Below are 18055 nucleotides of genomic sequence, written 5' to 3'. Positions count from 1 at the left end.
AAACGATATTTTATTTGTTTATCAAATTGTCACCAGGTTAATAGGTATTGTACTTAAAACATATGCAGGGTCTTGCTTAAAAAATGTGCATGGTTTTGCTAAAAATAGCAAGACAATATTTGTGCGGATGTAAGGTAGTCATTGACGATACCCGTTATTAATTGATTAATCCTTAATTTGTTTCTAATTTAATTTTAAGGTGAGGAGTGATAGTATTTATATCCATGGTGTATAAGTCGATTGATACGCTGCAGGTATCCGTTCTAGCCACATATACTACCATTGTCCTCTACGGGATTTGATTTGGTGGTATACACCCTTAATGAAGCTATCTTGAACGATTTTGGAAAAGGTGAATTTGATCATTCTGGCTATTTGTTTCCATGGAAACAGAAAAAGAAATAAAAAATGAAAAGTGCCGTATAGCAAAAGGCACTACTAGACACCAAGTTTAATATGCACAAAATTTCATGAAGTTATCTTGAACGGTTTCTTCTCTGGAAACATTTGTTTTATAACATCTCGGCCAAACGTGATATACGCCACTTAATCAATCAGCAATCACTACATAAACAACAATCTAATTGAAATTAGCTCCACTATTACATGTGGATCTAACAGCAGCCAGTTGGAGCTCATGTCAACCAATCAAAACCTTACTTGCAGAATCTGTGCAGTGATTTAAAAATAATTTGACAACATTCCGAATTATCCTGAGGGTATACGACATGTTTCATGTGAATTACGAATGCCTTATTTAGATCAGTAGAACTAATTTTAATCAGATTGCTAACAACACTGCGTAGACTCCAATGTCCAGGTAACATTTCGTCTGTAAATAATAATTTAAATATTGACCAATCACACTTTGCCTTTTATAACGTTATTTGAGAGCATACACATTCTAAAAATATCGGGCGAGTCTATTTTAGTGGCCGCAGTACAGCGAACCATACCAATACGTACGAGATGGGTTATCAGTCTTCAATTTTACATCACAAATTATTTATTTATTAAAAAAACCCCAAAAAACCCCAAAAAAACCACCTAAATCAGTCTTCAGTTTTACATTACAAATTATTTATTTTATAAAATAAAACATGTTTTAAGGCATTCGTAATTCACACGAAACATGTCGTATACCCTCAGGATAATTCGAAATGTTTTCAAATTGTTTTTAAATCACTGGCATGATTCTGCAAGTAAGGTTTTGATTGGTGGACATGAGCTACAACTGACTGCCGTTAGATCCACATGTAATAGTGGAGCTAATTTTAATTAGACTACATAAACAACATCACGTGATAGCGGCAAAACATGATATATACCATTAAATCAGTCAGCGATCACTACATAAACAACATCACGTGATAGCGGCAAAACGTGATATACACCACTAAGTCAGTCAGCGATCACTACATAAACAACATCACGTGATAGCGGCAAAACGTGATATATACCATTAAATCAGTCTTACTGAAACAAAAACAGATCAAACCGACTGCATGACAACATTACTACCAGACTACACATTCTTTTTGAATAACCGGAGGAAACGATTATGTCCATCTGGCGGAATAGCCGTTAGTATAAAAAATTAACTGTCATCTACTATAGATTTTAATGTTACAAGTAATTATGAATATGTGTCTTGGTTTAGCATTCCTCCAGAAATAACTATTGGTGCTGTATACATCCCCTCTATTGGATCCCCATATTATAAAGAAGATACATTTGACCAAATTGATAATGAAATTACTAAAAATACAGAACAACACAGCACACTTTTACTGTTTCATCTATACCAGTACTCATTCATCACGTTAAATTAAGACAAAACGATCAGTACCTACAACAATGGAATAGCGACATAGCTTCATCATCAAGGAGTAAAATGTACACCACATTTAAAGAATATCTAACATTAGAAAAATATATGATAAAATTACCACAAATATCCTGGAGGTTCACTCCCATAAGACAGACGTCCCATAAGGCAGACATGCCATTTGATAGACAAAACTCTTGATTGGGTTATGTAATGTATCCTGTACACCCCTGACTGCGTTAATGGTATTGCTCCAATCTGCTCAGCAAGCTATGCTGCAGTGCAACAGCAGTCTTAATTAATGAGCTGATTTCATGCAAACAACAGCGAGAGCTTAATTGTAATCTGGTAAATGCAATTAATAAATGTAAAGATACAGTGCTTGGTGGATTTTCCACTGCAATATCTCCATTCAATTCATTTCACTTCAGATTGACAATGTTTTGTTTTTATATCAATGATTACCGCACAGTTATGACAGTACCTATTTAAAAAAATAAATCTAATTTTATATAATTTTGTTATGTGTTTTGTATTTAATTGTATCCGACTATTCCATTATTTACTACATGTATTATTCAAGGTAAACGGCAGGTAATTAGTAATGGGTCTTGTGTTGTTTTAACGCGTCTGCGTTATGGGACGTCTGTCTTATGGGAGGACACCATCCTGGACTATGTTACTAACATTTAGAACATCAAATCATTACTTACCAATCGAAACAGGACGATGGAACAACACCCCAGTAGAAAGCAGACTATGTACACTATGTAACAAAAATGACATCGGAGACGAATTTCACTATCTACCTACATGCTCTTTCTTTAATAACTCCCGCAAAAAATTGTCAAAGCCATATTATTATAACAAACCCAATATACTGAAATTTAAACAACAAATGACAAATGACAAAATAAGTCTTCTTAAAAAATTGTGCTAATTAATAAAAGAAATTACGGATACATTTGGTAAACCTTAAAAAGAATTGTCTCCCAAGCTTATGCTTTCTTATTCCGACTACTACTACTACTACTACTACTACTAATGTGTATATATATATATATATATATATATATATATATATATATATATATATATATATATATATATATATTATTATTATTATTACTGTTAGAAGTATATTTCATTTTGAATTATTATTATTATTAGAAATATTTTAGTTTTGATTTTGTACATATAAATTTTCTCCTGTAAACTCCATCTTGTCACTGTCATAAAATTATTGTTAATGTACCTCATATGCCGCTGAATAGCGGCCTGAGTGAAATAAAGTTCTGTTCTGTTCTGTCAGCGATCACTACATAAACAACATCACGTGATAGCGGGAAAATGTGATATACGCCACTAAATCAGTCAGCGATCACTACATAAACAACATCACGTGATAGCGGCAAAACGTGATATACGCCACTAAATCAGTCAGCGATCACTACATAAACAACATCACGTGATAGCGGCAAAACGTGATATACGCCACTAAATCAGTGAGCGATCACTACATAAACAACATCACGTGATAGCGGGAAAACGTGATATACGCCACTAAATCAGTGAGCGATCACTACATAAACAACATCACGTGATAGCGGCAAAACATGATATACGCCACTAAATCAGTCAGCGATCACTACATAAACAACATCACGTGATAGCGGCAAAACGTGATATACCCACTAAATCAGTCAGCGATCACTACATAAACAACATCTTCTTGTTTAACTTATTTTCGTGCTGATATCAAATTAAGATTCATGCACGCTGTTCTGGGCACACACCTCAGCTATCTGGGTTGTCTGCCCAGGACAGTGGGTTTAGTTGTTACTAGTTAGTGAGAGTGGAGAGGGTGTAGTGGTCTTACACCTACTCGTTGAGTTTTTAAAACTCGCTCTTTGTGAGAGCCGGTTCCAGACTGCCCACCCTGTACCTACTAGGCTTATGTCCGATGGCTTAACCACGACACCACCGAGGACGTGCCACTCAATCAAAACTTGGTAAAAGAAAACTAAACTATTGATAAACTTGTTTCAAAAATAAATTTGCAGTGGGAATCCCGGATGAACATCTAAAGAAAAAAAAAAATCCTGTTTATTATTAAAACAATTGAGTTATTATGATTAGTTTTATTTTTTATATTAAAAAAAAAAAAAAAACCGATACCCATTTAATGTTTTTGATCATCTATATTTGTGGTCATTAAACAGGTCAGTGAGACCACAGAGGTGGCTGTTTTATGTTTTACAATGTCCAAATCAGTAATTTATTCCAATAGGTCGCCTGAGATACCCGTATTGTTTCCAGTGTGTTCAGCTTTGTATGTAATAGGACAAGCAATCAACTCGACCGGGGTAATAAATATTTAAAATTAAACCAAAAAATCCATAATGTTGTGCATTTACTTAAGTGAAGAAGGTAACTTAACCATGTCATAATGCCAGACTTTAAACGCTTACTTCCTGTCCAATGGGCCTTTTATAATCAGATTATTTGAAAATGTATTCCGCACTTCCTGTACACGCCATGTCCCAGCATGCTTTGTGGCATTGAATGAATGTATCTCAAGCGTGATTACACGTGAATTAACGAGGAGAGTAAATTAGTCATGTAATAATGTCAGCGACTAAAAGCTTACTTACTTCTAAATTAATGAAAGAAAGAAAGAAATGTTTTATTTAACGACGCACTCAACACATGTTATTTACGGTTATATGGCGTCAGACATATGGTTAAGGACCACAAAGATTTTGAGAGGAAACCCGCTGTGGCCACATAGGTTACTCTTTTTACGACAGGCAGCAAGGGATCTTTTATTTGCGCTTCCCACAGGCAGGATAGCACAAACCATGGCCTTTGTTGAACCAGTTATGGATCACTGGTCGGTGCAAGTGGTTTACACCTACCCATTGAGCTTTGCAGAGCACTCACTGAGAGTTTGGAGTCGGTATCTGGATTAAAATCCCCATTCCTCGAATGGAATCCGAACCCAGTACCTACCAGCCTGTAGACCGATGACTAACCACGACGCCAACGAGGCCGGTCTCTAAATTAATGAAGTGAGTAAATTAGTCATGTAATAATGTCAGGGACTAAAAGCTTACTTACTTGTAAATTAATGACGAGAGTAAATTAGTCATGTAATAATGTCAACGACTAAAAGCTTATTTACTTCTAAATTAATGAAGAGAGGAAATTAGTCATGTAATAATGTCGGGGACTAAAAGCTTACTTACTGGCAAATTAATGAAGAGAGTAAATTAGTCATGTAATAATGTCAGCAACTAAAAGCTTACTTACGTGCAAATTAATGATGAGAGTAAATTAGTCATGTAATAAATTCAGCGACTGAAAGCTTACTTTCTTTTAAATTAATGAAGAGAGTAAATGGTCATGTAATAATGTCAAACTTTAAAAAAAAGAAAAAAGACTACGTACTTCTATGTGGGTCTTTTATAATCAGACTATTTGAAAATGTATTCCACCCTTCCTGTACACGCCATGTCCCAGCATGCTTTGAGGCACTGAATGAATGTATCTCAAGCGTGATTACACGTGAAGAGATTCTGGTGACATTGTGTCCAAGTCCAGAGCCGCATCGTCCATTAATAACATAATGATCTTCACAGGCTCCCTGTAAATTGCCGTCCACTGTAAATGCAACTCGCTTTGTAATAGCCACCTGACTTTCATATTTTAAGACAAGAGGCTCACCAATCACTGCCATGCTCTTGTCCATAGTAAGAATACCAACACCTGCAAAATAAACAAAGCAATTTCACACACAAATAATAGTGTTAATGTATTTTATATTCAGAGTTTGAAACAAAACAGCAGGCTGGTAATAATCAAAGATGAAGAAATGTCTACAAAAAGTGTCGAAATGAAAACAAGTATGTTTGAATTAAACATGGTCAAAAACCTGCATAGGTCCCACATAGGCCGGTCTCTAAATTAATAAAGAGAGTAAATTAGTCATGCAATAATGTCAGCAACTAAAAGCTTATTTACTTCTAAATTAATGAAGATAGTAAATTAGTCATGTAATAATGTCAGCAACTAAAAGCTTATTTACTTCTAAATTAATGAAGAGAGTAAATTAGTCATGTAATAATGTCAGCAACTAAAAGCTTATTTACTTCTAAATTAATGAAGAGAGTAAATTAGTCATGTAATAATGTCAGCAACTAAAAGCTTATTTACTTCTAAATTAATGAAGATAGTAAATTAGTCATGTAATAATGTCAGCAACTAAAAGCTTATTTACTTCTAAATTAATAAAGAGAGTAAATTAGTCATGTAATAATGTCAGCAACTAAAAGCTTATTTACTTCTAAATTAATGAAGAGAGTAAATTAGTCATGTAATAATGTCAGCAACTAAAAGCTTATTTACTTCTAAATTAATGAAGATAGTAAATTAGTCATGTAATAATGTCAGCAACTAAAAGCTTATTTACTTCTAAATTAATAAAGAGAGTAAATTAGTCATGTAATAATGTCAGCAACTAAAAGCTTATTTACTTCTAAATTAATGAAGACAGTAAATTAGTCATGTAATAATGTCAGCAACTAAAAGCTTATTTACTTCTAAATTAATGAAAGAAAGATCTTTTATTTGCGCTTCCCACAGGCAGGATACCACAAACCATGGCCTTTGTTGAACCAGTTATGGATAACTGGTCGGTGCAAGTGGTTTACACCTACCCATTGAGCTTTGCGGAGCACTCACTCAGAGTTTGGAGTCGGTATTTGGAATAAAAAACCCATGCCTCGACTGGAATCCAAACCCAGTACCTACCAGCCTGTAGATCGATGGCTAACCACGACGCCACCGAGGCCGGTCTCTAAATTAATGACGAGAGTAAATTAGTCATGTAATAATGTCAGCGACTAAAAGCTTACTTACTTCTAAATTAATGAAGACAGGAAATTAGTCATGTAATAATGTCAGGGACTAAAAGGTTAGTTACTTCTAAATTAATGAAGAGAGTAAATTAGTCATGTAATAATGTCAGCGACTAAAAGCTTACTTACTTCTAAATTAATGAAGAGAGGAAATTAGTCATGTAATAATGTCAGCGACTAAAAGCTTACTTACTTCTAAATTAATGAAGAGAGTAAATTAGTCATGTAATAATGTCAGCGACTAAAAGCTTACTTACTTCTAAATTAATGAAGAGAGGAAATTAGTCATGTAATAAATTCAGTTACTAAAAGCTTACTTACTTCTAAATTAATTAAGAGAGTAAATTAGTCATGTAATAATGTCAGCGAGTAAAAGCTTACTTACTTGCAAATTAATGACGAGAATAAATTAGACGTAATAAATTCGGCGACTGAAAACTAACTCACTTCTAAATTAATGAAGAGAGTAAATTAGTCATGCAATAATGTGAGCGACTAAAAGCTTACTTACTTCTAAATTAATGAAGAGAGGAAATTAGTCATGTAATAATGTCAGGGACTAAAAGCTTACTTACTTCTAAATTAATGAAGGGAGGAAATTAGTCATGTAATAATGTCAGCGACTAAAAGCTTACTTACTTGCAAATTAATGACGAGAGTAAATTAGTCATGTAATAATGTCAGGGACTAAAAGCTTACTTACTTGCAAATTAATGAAGAGAGGAAATTAGTCATGTAATAATGTCAGGGACTAAAAGCTTATTTACTTCTAAATTAATGAAGAGAGGAAATTAGTCATGTAATAATGTCAGCGACTAAAAGCTTATTTACTTCTAAATTAATGAAGAGAGGAAATTAGTCATGTAATAATGTCAGCGACTAAAAGCTTACTTACTTCTAAATTAATGAAGAGAGGAAATTAGTCATGTAATAATGTCAGGGACTAAAAGCTTACTTACTTCTAAATTAATGAAGAGAGGAAATTAGTCATGTAATAATGTCAGGGACTAAAAGCTTACTTACTTCTAAATTAATGAAGAGAGGAAATTAGTCATGTAATAATGTCAGCGACTAAAAGCTTACTTACTTGCAAATTAATGAAGAGAGTAAATTAGTAATGTAATAATGTCAACGACTAAAAGCTTACTTACTTGCAAATTAATGATGAGAGTAAATTAGTCATGTAATAATGTCAGGGACTAAAAGCTTACTTACTTGCAAATTAATGACGAGAGTAAATTAGTCATGTAATAATGTCAACGACTAAAAGCTTACTTACTTGCAAATTAATGACGAGAGTAAATTAGTCATGTAATAATGTCAGGGACTAAAAGCTTACTTACTTGCAAATTAATGACGAGAGTAAATTAGTCATGTAATAATGTCAGCAACTAAAAGCTTACTTACGTGCAAATTAATGATGAGAGTAAATTAGTCATGTAATAAATTCAGCGACTGAAAGCTTACTTTCTTTTAAATTAATGAAGAGAGTAAATGGTCATGTAATAATGTCAAACTTTAAAAAAAAGAAAAAAGAGTACGTACTTCTATGTGGGCCTTTTATAATCAGACTATTTGAAAATGTATTCCACCCTTCCTGTACACGCCATGTCCCAGCATGCTTTGAGGCACTGAATGAATGTATCTCAAGCGTGATTACACGTGAAGAGATTCTGGTGACATTGTGTCCAAGTCCAGAGCCGCATCGTCCATTAATAACATAATGATCTTCACAGGCTCCCTGTAAATTGCCGTCCACTGTAAATGCAACTCGCTTTGTAATAGCCACCTGACTTTCATATTTTAAGACAAGAGGCTCACCAATCACTGCCATGCTCTTGTCCATAGTAAGAATACCAACACCTGCAAAATAAACAAAGCAATTTCACACACAAATAATAGTGTTAATGTATTTTATATTCAGAGTTTGAAACAAAACAGCAGGCTGGTAATAATCAAAGCTGAAGAAATGTCTACAAAAAGTGTCGAAATGAAAACAAGTATGTTTGAATTGAACATGGTCAAAAACCTGCATAGGTCCCACATAGGCCGGTCTCTAAATTAATAAAGAGAGTAAATTAGTCATGTAATAATGTCAGCAACTAAAAGCTTATTTACTTCTAAATTAATGAAGATAGTAAATTAGTCATGTAATAATGTCAGGGACTAAAAGCTTATTTACTTCTAAATTAATGAAGATAGTAAATTAGTCATGCAATAATGTCAGCAACTAAAAGCTTATTTACTTCTAAATTAATGAAGAGAGTAAATTAGTCATGTAATAATGTCAGCAACTAAAAGCTTATTTACTTCTAAATTAATGAAGACAGTAAATTAGTCATGTAATAATGTCAGCAACTAAAAGCTTACTTACTTCAAAATTAATGAAAGAAAGAAAGAAATGTTTTATTTAACGACGCACTCAACACATTTTATTTACGGTTATATGGCGTCAGACATGTTTAAGGACCACACAGATTTTGAGACGAAACCCGCAGTCACCACATAGGCTACTCTTTTTATGACAGGCAGCAAGGGATCTTTTATTTGCGCTTCCCACAGGCAGGATACCACAAACCATGGCCTTTGTTGAACCAGTTATGGATCACTGGTCGGTGCAAGTGGTTTACACCTACCCATTGAGCTTTGCGGAGAACTCACTCAGAGTTTGGAGTCGGTATTTGGAATAAAAAACCCATGCCTCGACTGGAATCCAAACCCAGTACCTACCAGCCTGTAGATCGATGGCTAACCACGACGCCACCGAGGCCGGTCTCTAAATTAATGACGAGAGTGAATTAGTCATGTAATAATGTCAGCGACTAAAAGCTTACTTACTTCTAAATTAATGAAGAGTAAATTAGTCATGTAATAATGTCAGCGAGTAAAAGCTTACTTACTTCTAAATTAATGAAGAGAGGAAATTAGTCATATAATAATGTCAGTGACTAAAAGCTTATTACTTCTAAATTAATGAAGAGAGGAAATTAGTCATGTAATAAATTCAGCGACTAAAACTTACTTACTTCTAAATTAATGAAGAGAGTAAATTAGTCATGCAATAATGTCAGTGACTAAAAGCTTACTTACTTCTAAATTAATGAAGAGAGTAAATTAGTCATGTAATAAATTCAGTGACTAAAAGCTTACTTACTTTTAAATTAATGAAGAGAGGAAATTAGTCATGTAATAATGTCAGCGACTAAAAGCTTACTTACTTCTAAATTAATGAAGAGAGTAAATTAGTCATGTAATAATGTCAGCGACTAAAAGCTTACTTACTTCTAAATTAATGAAGAGAGGAAATTAGTCATGTAATAATGTCAAACTTCAAAAGCTTACTTACTTCTAAATTAATGAAGAGAGGAAATTAGTCATGTAATAAATTCGGCGACTGAAAACTAACTTACTTCTAAATTAATGAAGAGAGTAAATTAGTCATGCAATAATGTCAGTGACTAAAAGCTTACTTACTTCTAAATTAATGAAGAGAGGAAATTAGTCATGTAATAATGTCAGCGACTAAAAGCTTACTTACTTCTAAATTAATGAAGAGAGTAAATTAGTCATGTAATAATGTCAGCGACTAAAAGCTTACTTACTTGCAAGTTAATGACGGAAGTAAATTAGTCATGTAATAAATTCAGCGACTGAAAGCTTACTTTCTTTTAAATTAATGAAGAGAGTAAATGGTCATGTAATAATGTCAAACTTAAAAAAAAGAAAAGAAGAGTACGTACTTCTATGTGGGCCTTTTATAATCAGACTATTTGAAAATGTATTCCACCCTTCCTGTACACGCCATGTCCCAGCATGCTTTGAGGCACTGAATGAATGTATCTCAAGCGTGATTACACGTGAAGAGATTCTGGTGACATTGTGTCCAAGTCCAGAGCCGCATCGTCCATTAATAACATAACGATCTTCACAGACTCCCTGTAAATTGCCGTCCACTGTAAATGCAACTCGCTTTGTAATAGCCACCTGACTTTCATATTTTAAGACAAGAGGCTCACCAATCACTGCCATGCTCTTGTCCATAGTAAGAATACCAACACCTGCAAAATAAACAAAGCAATTTCACACACAAATAATAGTGTTAATGTATTTTATATTCAGAGTTTGAAAAAACCCAGCAGGCTGGCAATAATCAAAGCTGAAGAAATGTCTACAAAAAGTGTTGAAATGAAAACAAGTATGTTTGAATTGAACATGGTCAAAAACCTGCATAGGTCCCACATAGGCCGGTCTCTAAATTAATAAAGAGAGTAAATTAGTCATGCAATAATGTCAGCAACTAAAAGCTTATTTACTTCTAAATTAATGAAGATAGTAAATTAGTCATGTAATAATGTCAGCAACTAAAAGCTTATTTACTTCTAAATTAATGAAGAGAGTAAATTAGTCATGCAATAATGTCAGCAACTAAAAGCTTATTTACTTCTAAATTAATGAAGATAGTAAATTAGTCATGTAATAATGTCAGCAACTAAAAGCTTATTTACTTCTAAATTAATGAAGAGAGTAAATTAGTCATGCAATAATGTCAGCAACTAAAAGCTTACTTTACTTCTAAAAGCTTATTTATGAAGAGAGTAAATTAGTCATGCAATAATGTCAGCAACTAAAAGCTTATTTACTTCTAAATTAATGAAGAGAGTAAATTAGTCATGCAATAATGTCAGCAACTAAAAGCTTATTTACTTCTAAATTAATGAAGAGAGTAAATTAGTCATGCAATAATGTCAGCAACTAAAAGCTTATTTACTTCTAAATTAATGAAGAGAGTAAATTAGTCATGTAATAATGTCAGCAACTAAAAGCTTATTTACTTCTAAATTAATGAAGAGAGTAAATTAGTCATGTAATAATGTCAGCAACTAAAAGCTTATTTACTTCTAAATTAATGAAGATAGTAAATTAGTCATGTAATAATGTCAGCAACTAAAAGCTTATTTACTTCTAAATTAATGAAGAGAGTAAATTAGTCATGTAATAATGTCAGCAACTAAAAGCTTATTTACTTCTAAATTAATGAAGAGAGTAAATTAGTCATGTAATAATGTCAGCAACTAAAAGCTTATTTACTTCTAAATTAATGAAGATAGTAAATTAGTCATGTAATAATGTCAGCAACTAAAAGCTTATTTACTTCTAAATTAATGAAGATAGTAAATTAGTCATGTAATAATGTCAGCAACTAAAAGCTTATTTACTTCTAAATTAATGAAGAGAGTAAATTAGTCATGTAATAATGTCAGCAACTAAAAGCTTATTTACTTCTAAATTAATGAAGAGAGTAAATTAGTCATGTAATAATGTCAGCAACTAAAAGCTTATTTACTTCTAAATTAATGAAGATAGTAAATTAGTCATGTAATAATGTCAGCAACTAAAAGCTTACTTACTTCTAAATTAATGAAAGAAAGAATGAAATGTTTTATTTAACGACGCACTCAACACATTTTATTTACGGTTATATGGCGTCAGACATATGTTTAAGGACCACACAGATTTTGAGACGAAACCTGCAGTTGCCACATAGGCTACTCTTTTTACGACAGGCAGCAAGGGATTTTTTATTTGCGCTTCCCACAGGCAGGATAGCACAAACCATGGCCTTTGTTGAACCAGTTATGGATCACTGGTCGGTGCAAGTGGTTTACACCTACCCACTGAGCTTTGCGGAGAACTCACTCAGAGTTTGGAGTCGGTATTTGGAATAAAAACCCCATGCCTCGACTGGAATCCGAACCCAGTACCTACCAGCCTGTAGATAGATGGCTAACCACGACGCCACCGAGGCCGGTCTCTAAATTAATGACGAGTGTAAATTAGTCATGTAATAATGTCAGCGACTAAAAGCTTACTTACTTCTAAATTAATGAAGAGAGGAAATTAGTCATGTAATAATGTCAGCGACTAAAAGCTTACTTACTTCTAAATTAATGAAGAGAGTAAATTAGTCATGTAATAATGTCAGTGACTAAAAGCTTACTTACTTCTAAATTAATGAAGAGAGGAAATTAGTCATGTAATAAATTCAGCGACTAAAAGCTTACTTACTTCTAAATTAATTAAGAGAGTAAATTAGTCATGCAATAATGTCAGCGACTAAAAGCTTACTTACTTCTAAATTAATGAAGAGAGGAAATTAGTCACGTAATAAATTCAGCGACTAAAAGGTTACTTATTTCTAAATTAATGAAGAGAGTAAATTAGTCATGTAATAATGTCAGCGACTAAAAGCTTACTTACTTGTAAATTAATGACGAGAGTAAATTAGTCATGTAATAATGTCAGAGACTAAAAGCTTACTTACTTGCAAATTAATGATGAGAGTAAATTAGTCATGTAATAATGTCAGCGACTAAAAGCTTACTTACTTGCAAGTTAATGACGTAAGTAAATTAGTCATGTAATAAATTCAGCGACTGAAAGCTTACTTTCTTTTAAATTAATGAAGAGAGTAAATGGTCATGTAATAATGTCAAACTTAAAAAAAAAGAAAAGAGTACGTACTTCTATGTGGGCCTTTTATAATCAGACTATTTGAAAATGTATTCCACCCTTCCTGTACACGCCATGTCCCAGCATGCTTTAAGGCACTGAATGAATGTATCTCAAGCGTGATTACACGTGAAGAGATTCTGGTGACATTGTGTCCAAGTCCAGAGCCGCATCGTCCATTAATAACATAACGATCTTCACAGACTCCCTGTAAATTGCCGTCCACTGTAAATGCAACTCGCTTTGTAATAGCCACCTGACTTTCATATTTTAAGACAAGAGGCTCACCAATCACTGCCATGCTCTTGTCCATAGTAAGAATACCAACACCTGCAAAATAAACAAAGCAATTTCACACACAAATAATAGTGTTAATGTGTTTTATATTCAGAGTTTGAAACAAAACAGCAGGCTGGTAATAAACAAAGCTGGAAAAATGTCTACAAAAAGTGACAAAATGAAAACAAGTATGTTTGAATTGAACATGGTCAAAAACCTGCATAGGTCCCAGATACTTATGTACCTGAAGCAGCAAATACGGTATTCTCAGAAGTCACCGACCACATTACTGGCAATGAAAGCACTTCGTTTGCATAGCATTATGATATGATTTTGATATAAATATACGGCTTTGAACACCGTCATGTATCATGGTTCTGTCAATCGGACTTCATATAAACACATACGAGTGAGACTGAACGAAATGATTATTAACTGACGAAACAGATAAATACAATCAAACCGAACTGGAAGTGAGCACCAAAAACCACACATGTACGTGCATTGGATTTTAATCAGATTGGGTAGCACAGTAGTTGAATTTCTTGTTAAATCAACTTGTGAAAAGGTGCCAGAAAGCTGTACTAGAAACACCGTCTATCACACGTCCTTAAACGGTAATGCACCCTTTTCATTGGTTAACTGAGTTGGTCGATTAAGACGTTATACGCAGTTGCTACCTGATGATTACGTAATTCTATAAGTAACTTATCAAGTGACGTCACATAATAAGTAACTGCGTGCATTTCTGGTCTATAAGGTAGTACGGTACTTACTGATATTTTTAATGCTGATATACGCCCCATTCACATTTGTTATAGACAACTGGTGGTGCGTTTTCAGTGCTGTTCAGTATATTATACTGATAGTTTAGTATTATGTAACTGAATACCACAACAGCTATATCAAATACCGTGGTATGTGCTAGCCTGTATGTGAGATGGTGCATATAAAATATCCCTCGCTACCAATTAGGTATGTGTAGGCCCTATTGCCAAAAGTTTGACATTGCAATACAGGAATCTGAATGGCGATACATGCCATGATATATTGAAAAGACCCATTCTGTTATTAGAATTTATAGTTTTTGACGTCTCATATCGAACTTATCCTGTAAGAATGGGACATTTCTGATTCGGCCTGGACACGATAAAAAACCGATATCCGACGTCATTAGTTAGTTATTAGTTTTATCCTGCAGACCATAAAAATAAGGGGAAACGGGTTTATTTGTCATTTCAGCCACATCGTACAATGAACTAGAGGTCAAATCAACGAGTTTGTAATGTAGCTATGCGTGTCGTAAAGTCATAACCTGCTACTACACAGATATGACTTTGCTTTATACCCCATCATAGTATGCCAATAGAAACGGCGGTTGCAGAATAAATAAATAAATGTGTGTGTGTGTGTGTGTGTGTGCGTGTGTCATAACCTGCTACTACACAGATATGACTTTGCTTTATACCCCATCATAGTATGCCAATAGAAACGGTGGTTGGAGAATAAATAAATGTGTGTGTGTGTTTGTGTGTGTGTGTGTGTTTGTGTGTGTGTGTGTGTTAGCCACTAAAATCTCATAACGATTCAAACATTCAATTTTGATTGATCAATAGTTGTGCTTTTTTAAATGGGAAATAGATCATATGTCCAACACAATAACTATACACAAATAGATATGTCATCTACTTTCAAGAACTGCGAACAGTACGTCAGAATATAGTTTTCACAAAATCACAAGTTTCTGTAGTTTAAGCAACAAATTCGTTTTGCACGAATAAAATTTCATGACCAATTTTGTTTATAGTGTCAATCTGAATGACTGAAAGGTACGTTTTGTGAAGATCTCGACTGCTATCACGATGTGCCGTCTGTAGGTAAAAGGTCACTTTCTAGGACAATATTCTTTCTGATTCACGATGTATTATCATGCACTGTTCTTTGCGTCTACAGTTTAAAAGCCATTCTCTGATTCATCTGTAGGACTGCCACATCAAAGACTGGCTTGGAAAAATGTAAAATATAATTACAGAAAACATGCTGTACTAACCTGGTTCATGTTTTGCACAAACAAGTAACATCAGCACTGTGATTTGGTACGCCCAATACATCTCCAATACCATAGTACTTCAGGTAGTCACTTTTATAGGTTGACAGTCAGTAACTGGGGGGAAAAAAACCCACAAAATTTACAAAGCGTGGCATTCAATACATTCGTCGAAATTGACAATTTGTATGCATTGTGAGCACTACATTGTCAGTCATTGAAATATTATCTGTGTAATAGCTATTATTCTGAAATAATCGTAACACAATCTAATTAAAAATAATTACAAACTTTCCGAATTTATACGATTTACTGTATTCTGATTTGCTGACGTCAATAAAAAACCAAGCGTTATCCTTCCATAAACCTCATAAAAATACGTCATCACGGAACACCAAGATCGAAATAACCGCACAACACCAACAGTTACTACACGTAAACAAAAGTTAATATCAAGGTCACTTTGCGATAGAAAAACACAAGACAAATCTGCACATGAAATTGTTTCATTTTTTAAAAAGAAGTTATAATAAAGATATATACACTGTTTTTGTTGATTCAATACTTATTTTTATTTTTAGCGGACAATTTCCAATAGTATGTATACATGTATTCCTACGCTTGTTTACAGAACATGGTTGACGGTAAGAACGAAAGAAATTATTTTTGAGTGTTTTAAGGTACACTTCTTGTACTGTTTGTAATTATAAGAATTGTTTCTCATTTTTTAGGAATTTATCGATGTATAAAAGTCACAAATGTAGTATAAAATCGCTTCGCTACGCTACGCGATTTTATACCATTTGTGACTTATACATCGATAAATTCCTAAAAAATGAGAAACAATTCTTATTTAGCTCCACTATTACATGTGGATCTAACAGCAGCCCGTTGGAGCTCATGTCCAGTTGACCTTTCATTCGACCAATCAAAACCTTACTTTCAAAATCATGCCAGTGATTTGAAAAGAATGTGAAAACATTCGGGAGGTATACGAAATGATTCGGGTGAATTACGAAGTATGCCGGAAACTAATTTCAATATAAAATTAGTTTCAAGACGAAAAAAACAAACCGTGATGGTATAGCCATAAAATCTGTTTATGCTAGTATACAATCCAGAGTTTATTATTGCACTTTTTCCCGTTTTTGCAATGTTGAAATAGACCAACATGTTCGCCTATTGCATAAATAGTCTCGACCGATACTTTTACAATTTGTATGCTCCCGAATAACGTTATAAAAGGCGAAGTGTAATTGGTCGATATTTAAATTGTTATTTATAGATGAAATGTCACCTGGACATGGGAGTCCACGCAATGCTGTTAGAGCTACTGGTGAGACCAGTAGAGCTAATTTTAATCAGATTGATCTTAACATCAATAATAATAATAATTGTAGCAAAAAACCACTGGCAATACATTGATGCTTAATTATTTAAAACAATCATAAATTTCGCGCTGTTTTTATTTAATTTTTAAAGGTTTTTTCTTCCATTTTTTTCCTGACAAACAGCGCATTTTCGTCCAGTCTTTCAATAGACTTAGTTATTAATACGCCAGGTGATTTACACTTGTATTGATGAAAGGTCAGTAGTCGGGAGTCAGAACTCACAACTAAAGGAACCTGTTTTTTTCTGAAACGAAGTTGACCGACTCTTCAGTGAATACGACATGAAATTTGTTCCATAGGTGACATTAAATAGTATAGGTAGAAATATTATCTATATCCATCCTATCTCCCTACAATCGACAGCTTAGCACTAACATGATTAAATACCCAGCAACTCCAACCACGACCAGAAAGCTCTTCAGCCTACACTGTGTTTTATTTTAACTTTTGAATTTTTATATTTTATAATTATATATATATATTTTTTTTTTCGTGTTAAACATTCATTCATTCTTCTTCTTCTTTTTCTAAATAAAACACTATTTAAAAAAACAAAACATAAAAACATTACATTTTTATTTTATTAATTTTTCTTATTTATTTATTATTATTATTTTGTAATGTAAAAAAACAAGTAATTTAACATGTAAATACCATTAAACAACATTTGAATGAAAGAGAGTCCAGTCCAACTACACGTTATGACACGTGCTTAGGCTTCATATACCATTTGGTGGTATTAACGTTTATTAATGTTTTAAAACTAAATGACTAATTATTTTCTGAAACTGAAATATGGCATTCTACAAAAGTTAGGCTCTGCAGTATATGTATTACCAGTGGAAGTGCTAAAACTGTCAACTTCAACATTTTGTTGAATGTTTTGTGAAATGCTATTTAACATTAACACAGGTGTGACAACTGTTGACAAGGACTGCTTCATGACAACTTAGCATTCAGTTGAAATAAGTTGTGTTGGCCATATTTCTAAAATTATTATTTTAGGGTAGGGTCAGGGAAAGGGTAATAATACCCGAAATCTACCACTATGCCAATGCTATCACCTATTTTCGAATCCTAG

The 18055-nt window shown here is 33.4% G+C and overlaps 1 protein-coding gene across 1 annotated transcript in view; it reads right to left on the bottom strand.

Moving 5' to 3' along the window:
• Positions 1-5270: 5270 nt before the first annotated feature.
• LOC121386139 overlaps positions 5271-18055 on the bottom strand; it is a 17877-nt gene continuing 5092 nt past the window's right edge. Inside the window, exons 2-6 of the mRNA XM_041516938.1 lie at positions 15587-15700; positions 13270-13587; positions 10488-10805; positions 8293-8610; positions 5271-5596 (exon numbers count right to left, since the gene is read on the bottom strand). Coding sequence (XP_041372872.1) covers positions 5271-5596; positions 8293-8610; positions 10488-10805; positions 13270-13587; positions 15587-15659 — 1353 coding nt within the window. The 5' untranslated portion in view covers positions 15660-15700. The remainder of the gene's footprint in view (positions 5597-8292; positions 8611-10487; positions 10806-13269; positions 13588-15586; positions 15701-18055) is intronic.

This window comes from Gigantopelta aegis, chromosome 12 (assembly GCF_016097555.1).
Source record: "Gigantopelta aegis isolate Gae_Host chromosome 12, Gae_host_genome, whole genome shotgun sequence".
Taxonomy (NCBI): Eukaryota; Metazoa; Mollusca; class Gastropoda; order Neomphalida; family Peltospiridae; genus Gigantopelta; species Gigantopelta aegis.
The sequence above is the reverse complement of the archived record's forward strand: the minus strand, read 5'-3'. Positions and strand labels throughout refer to the sequence as shown.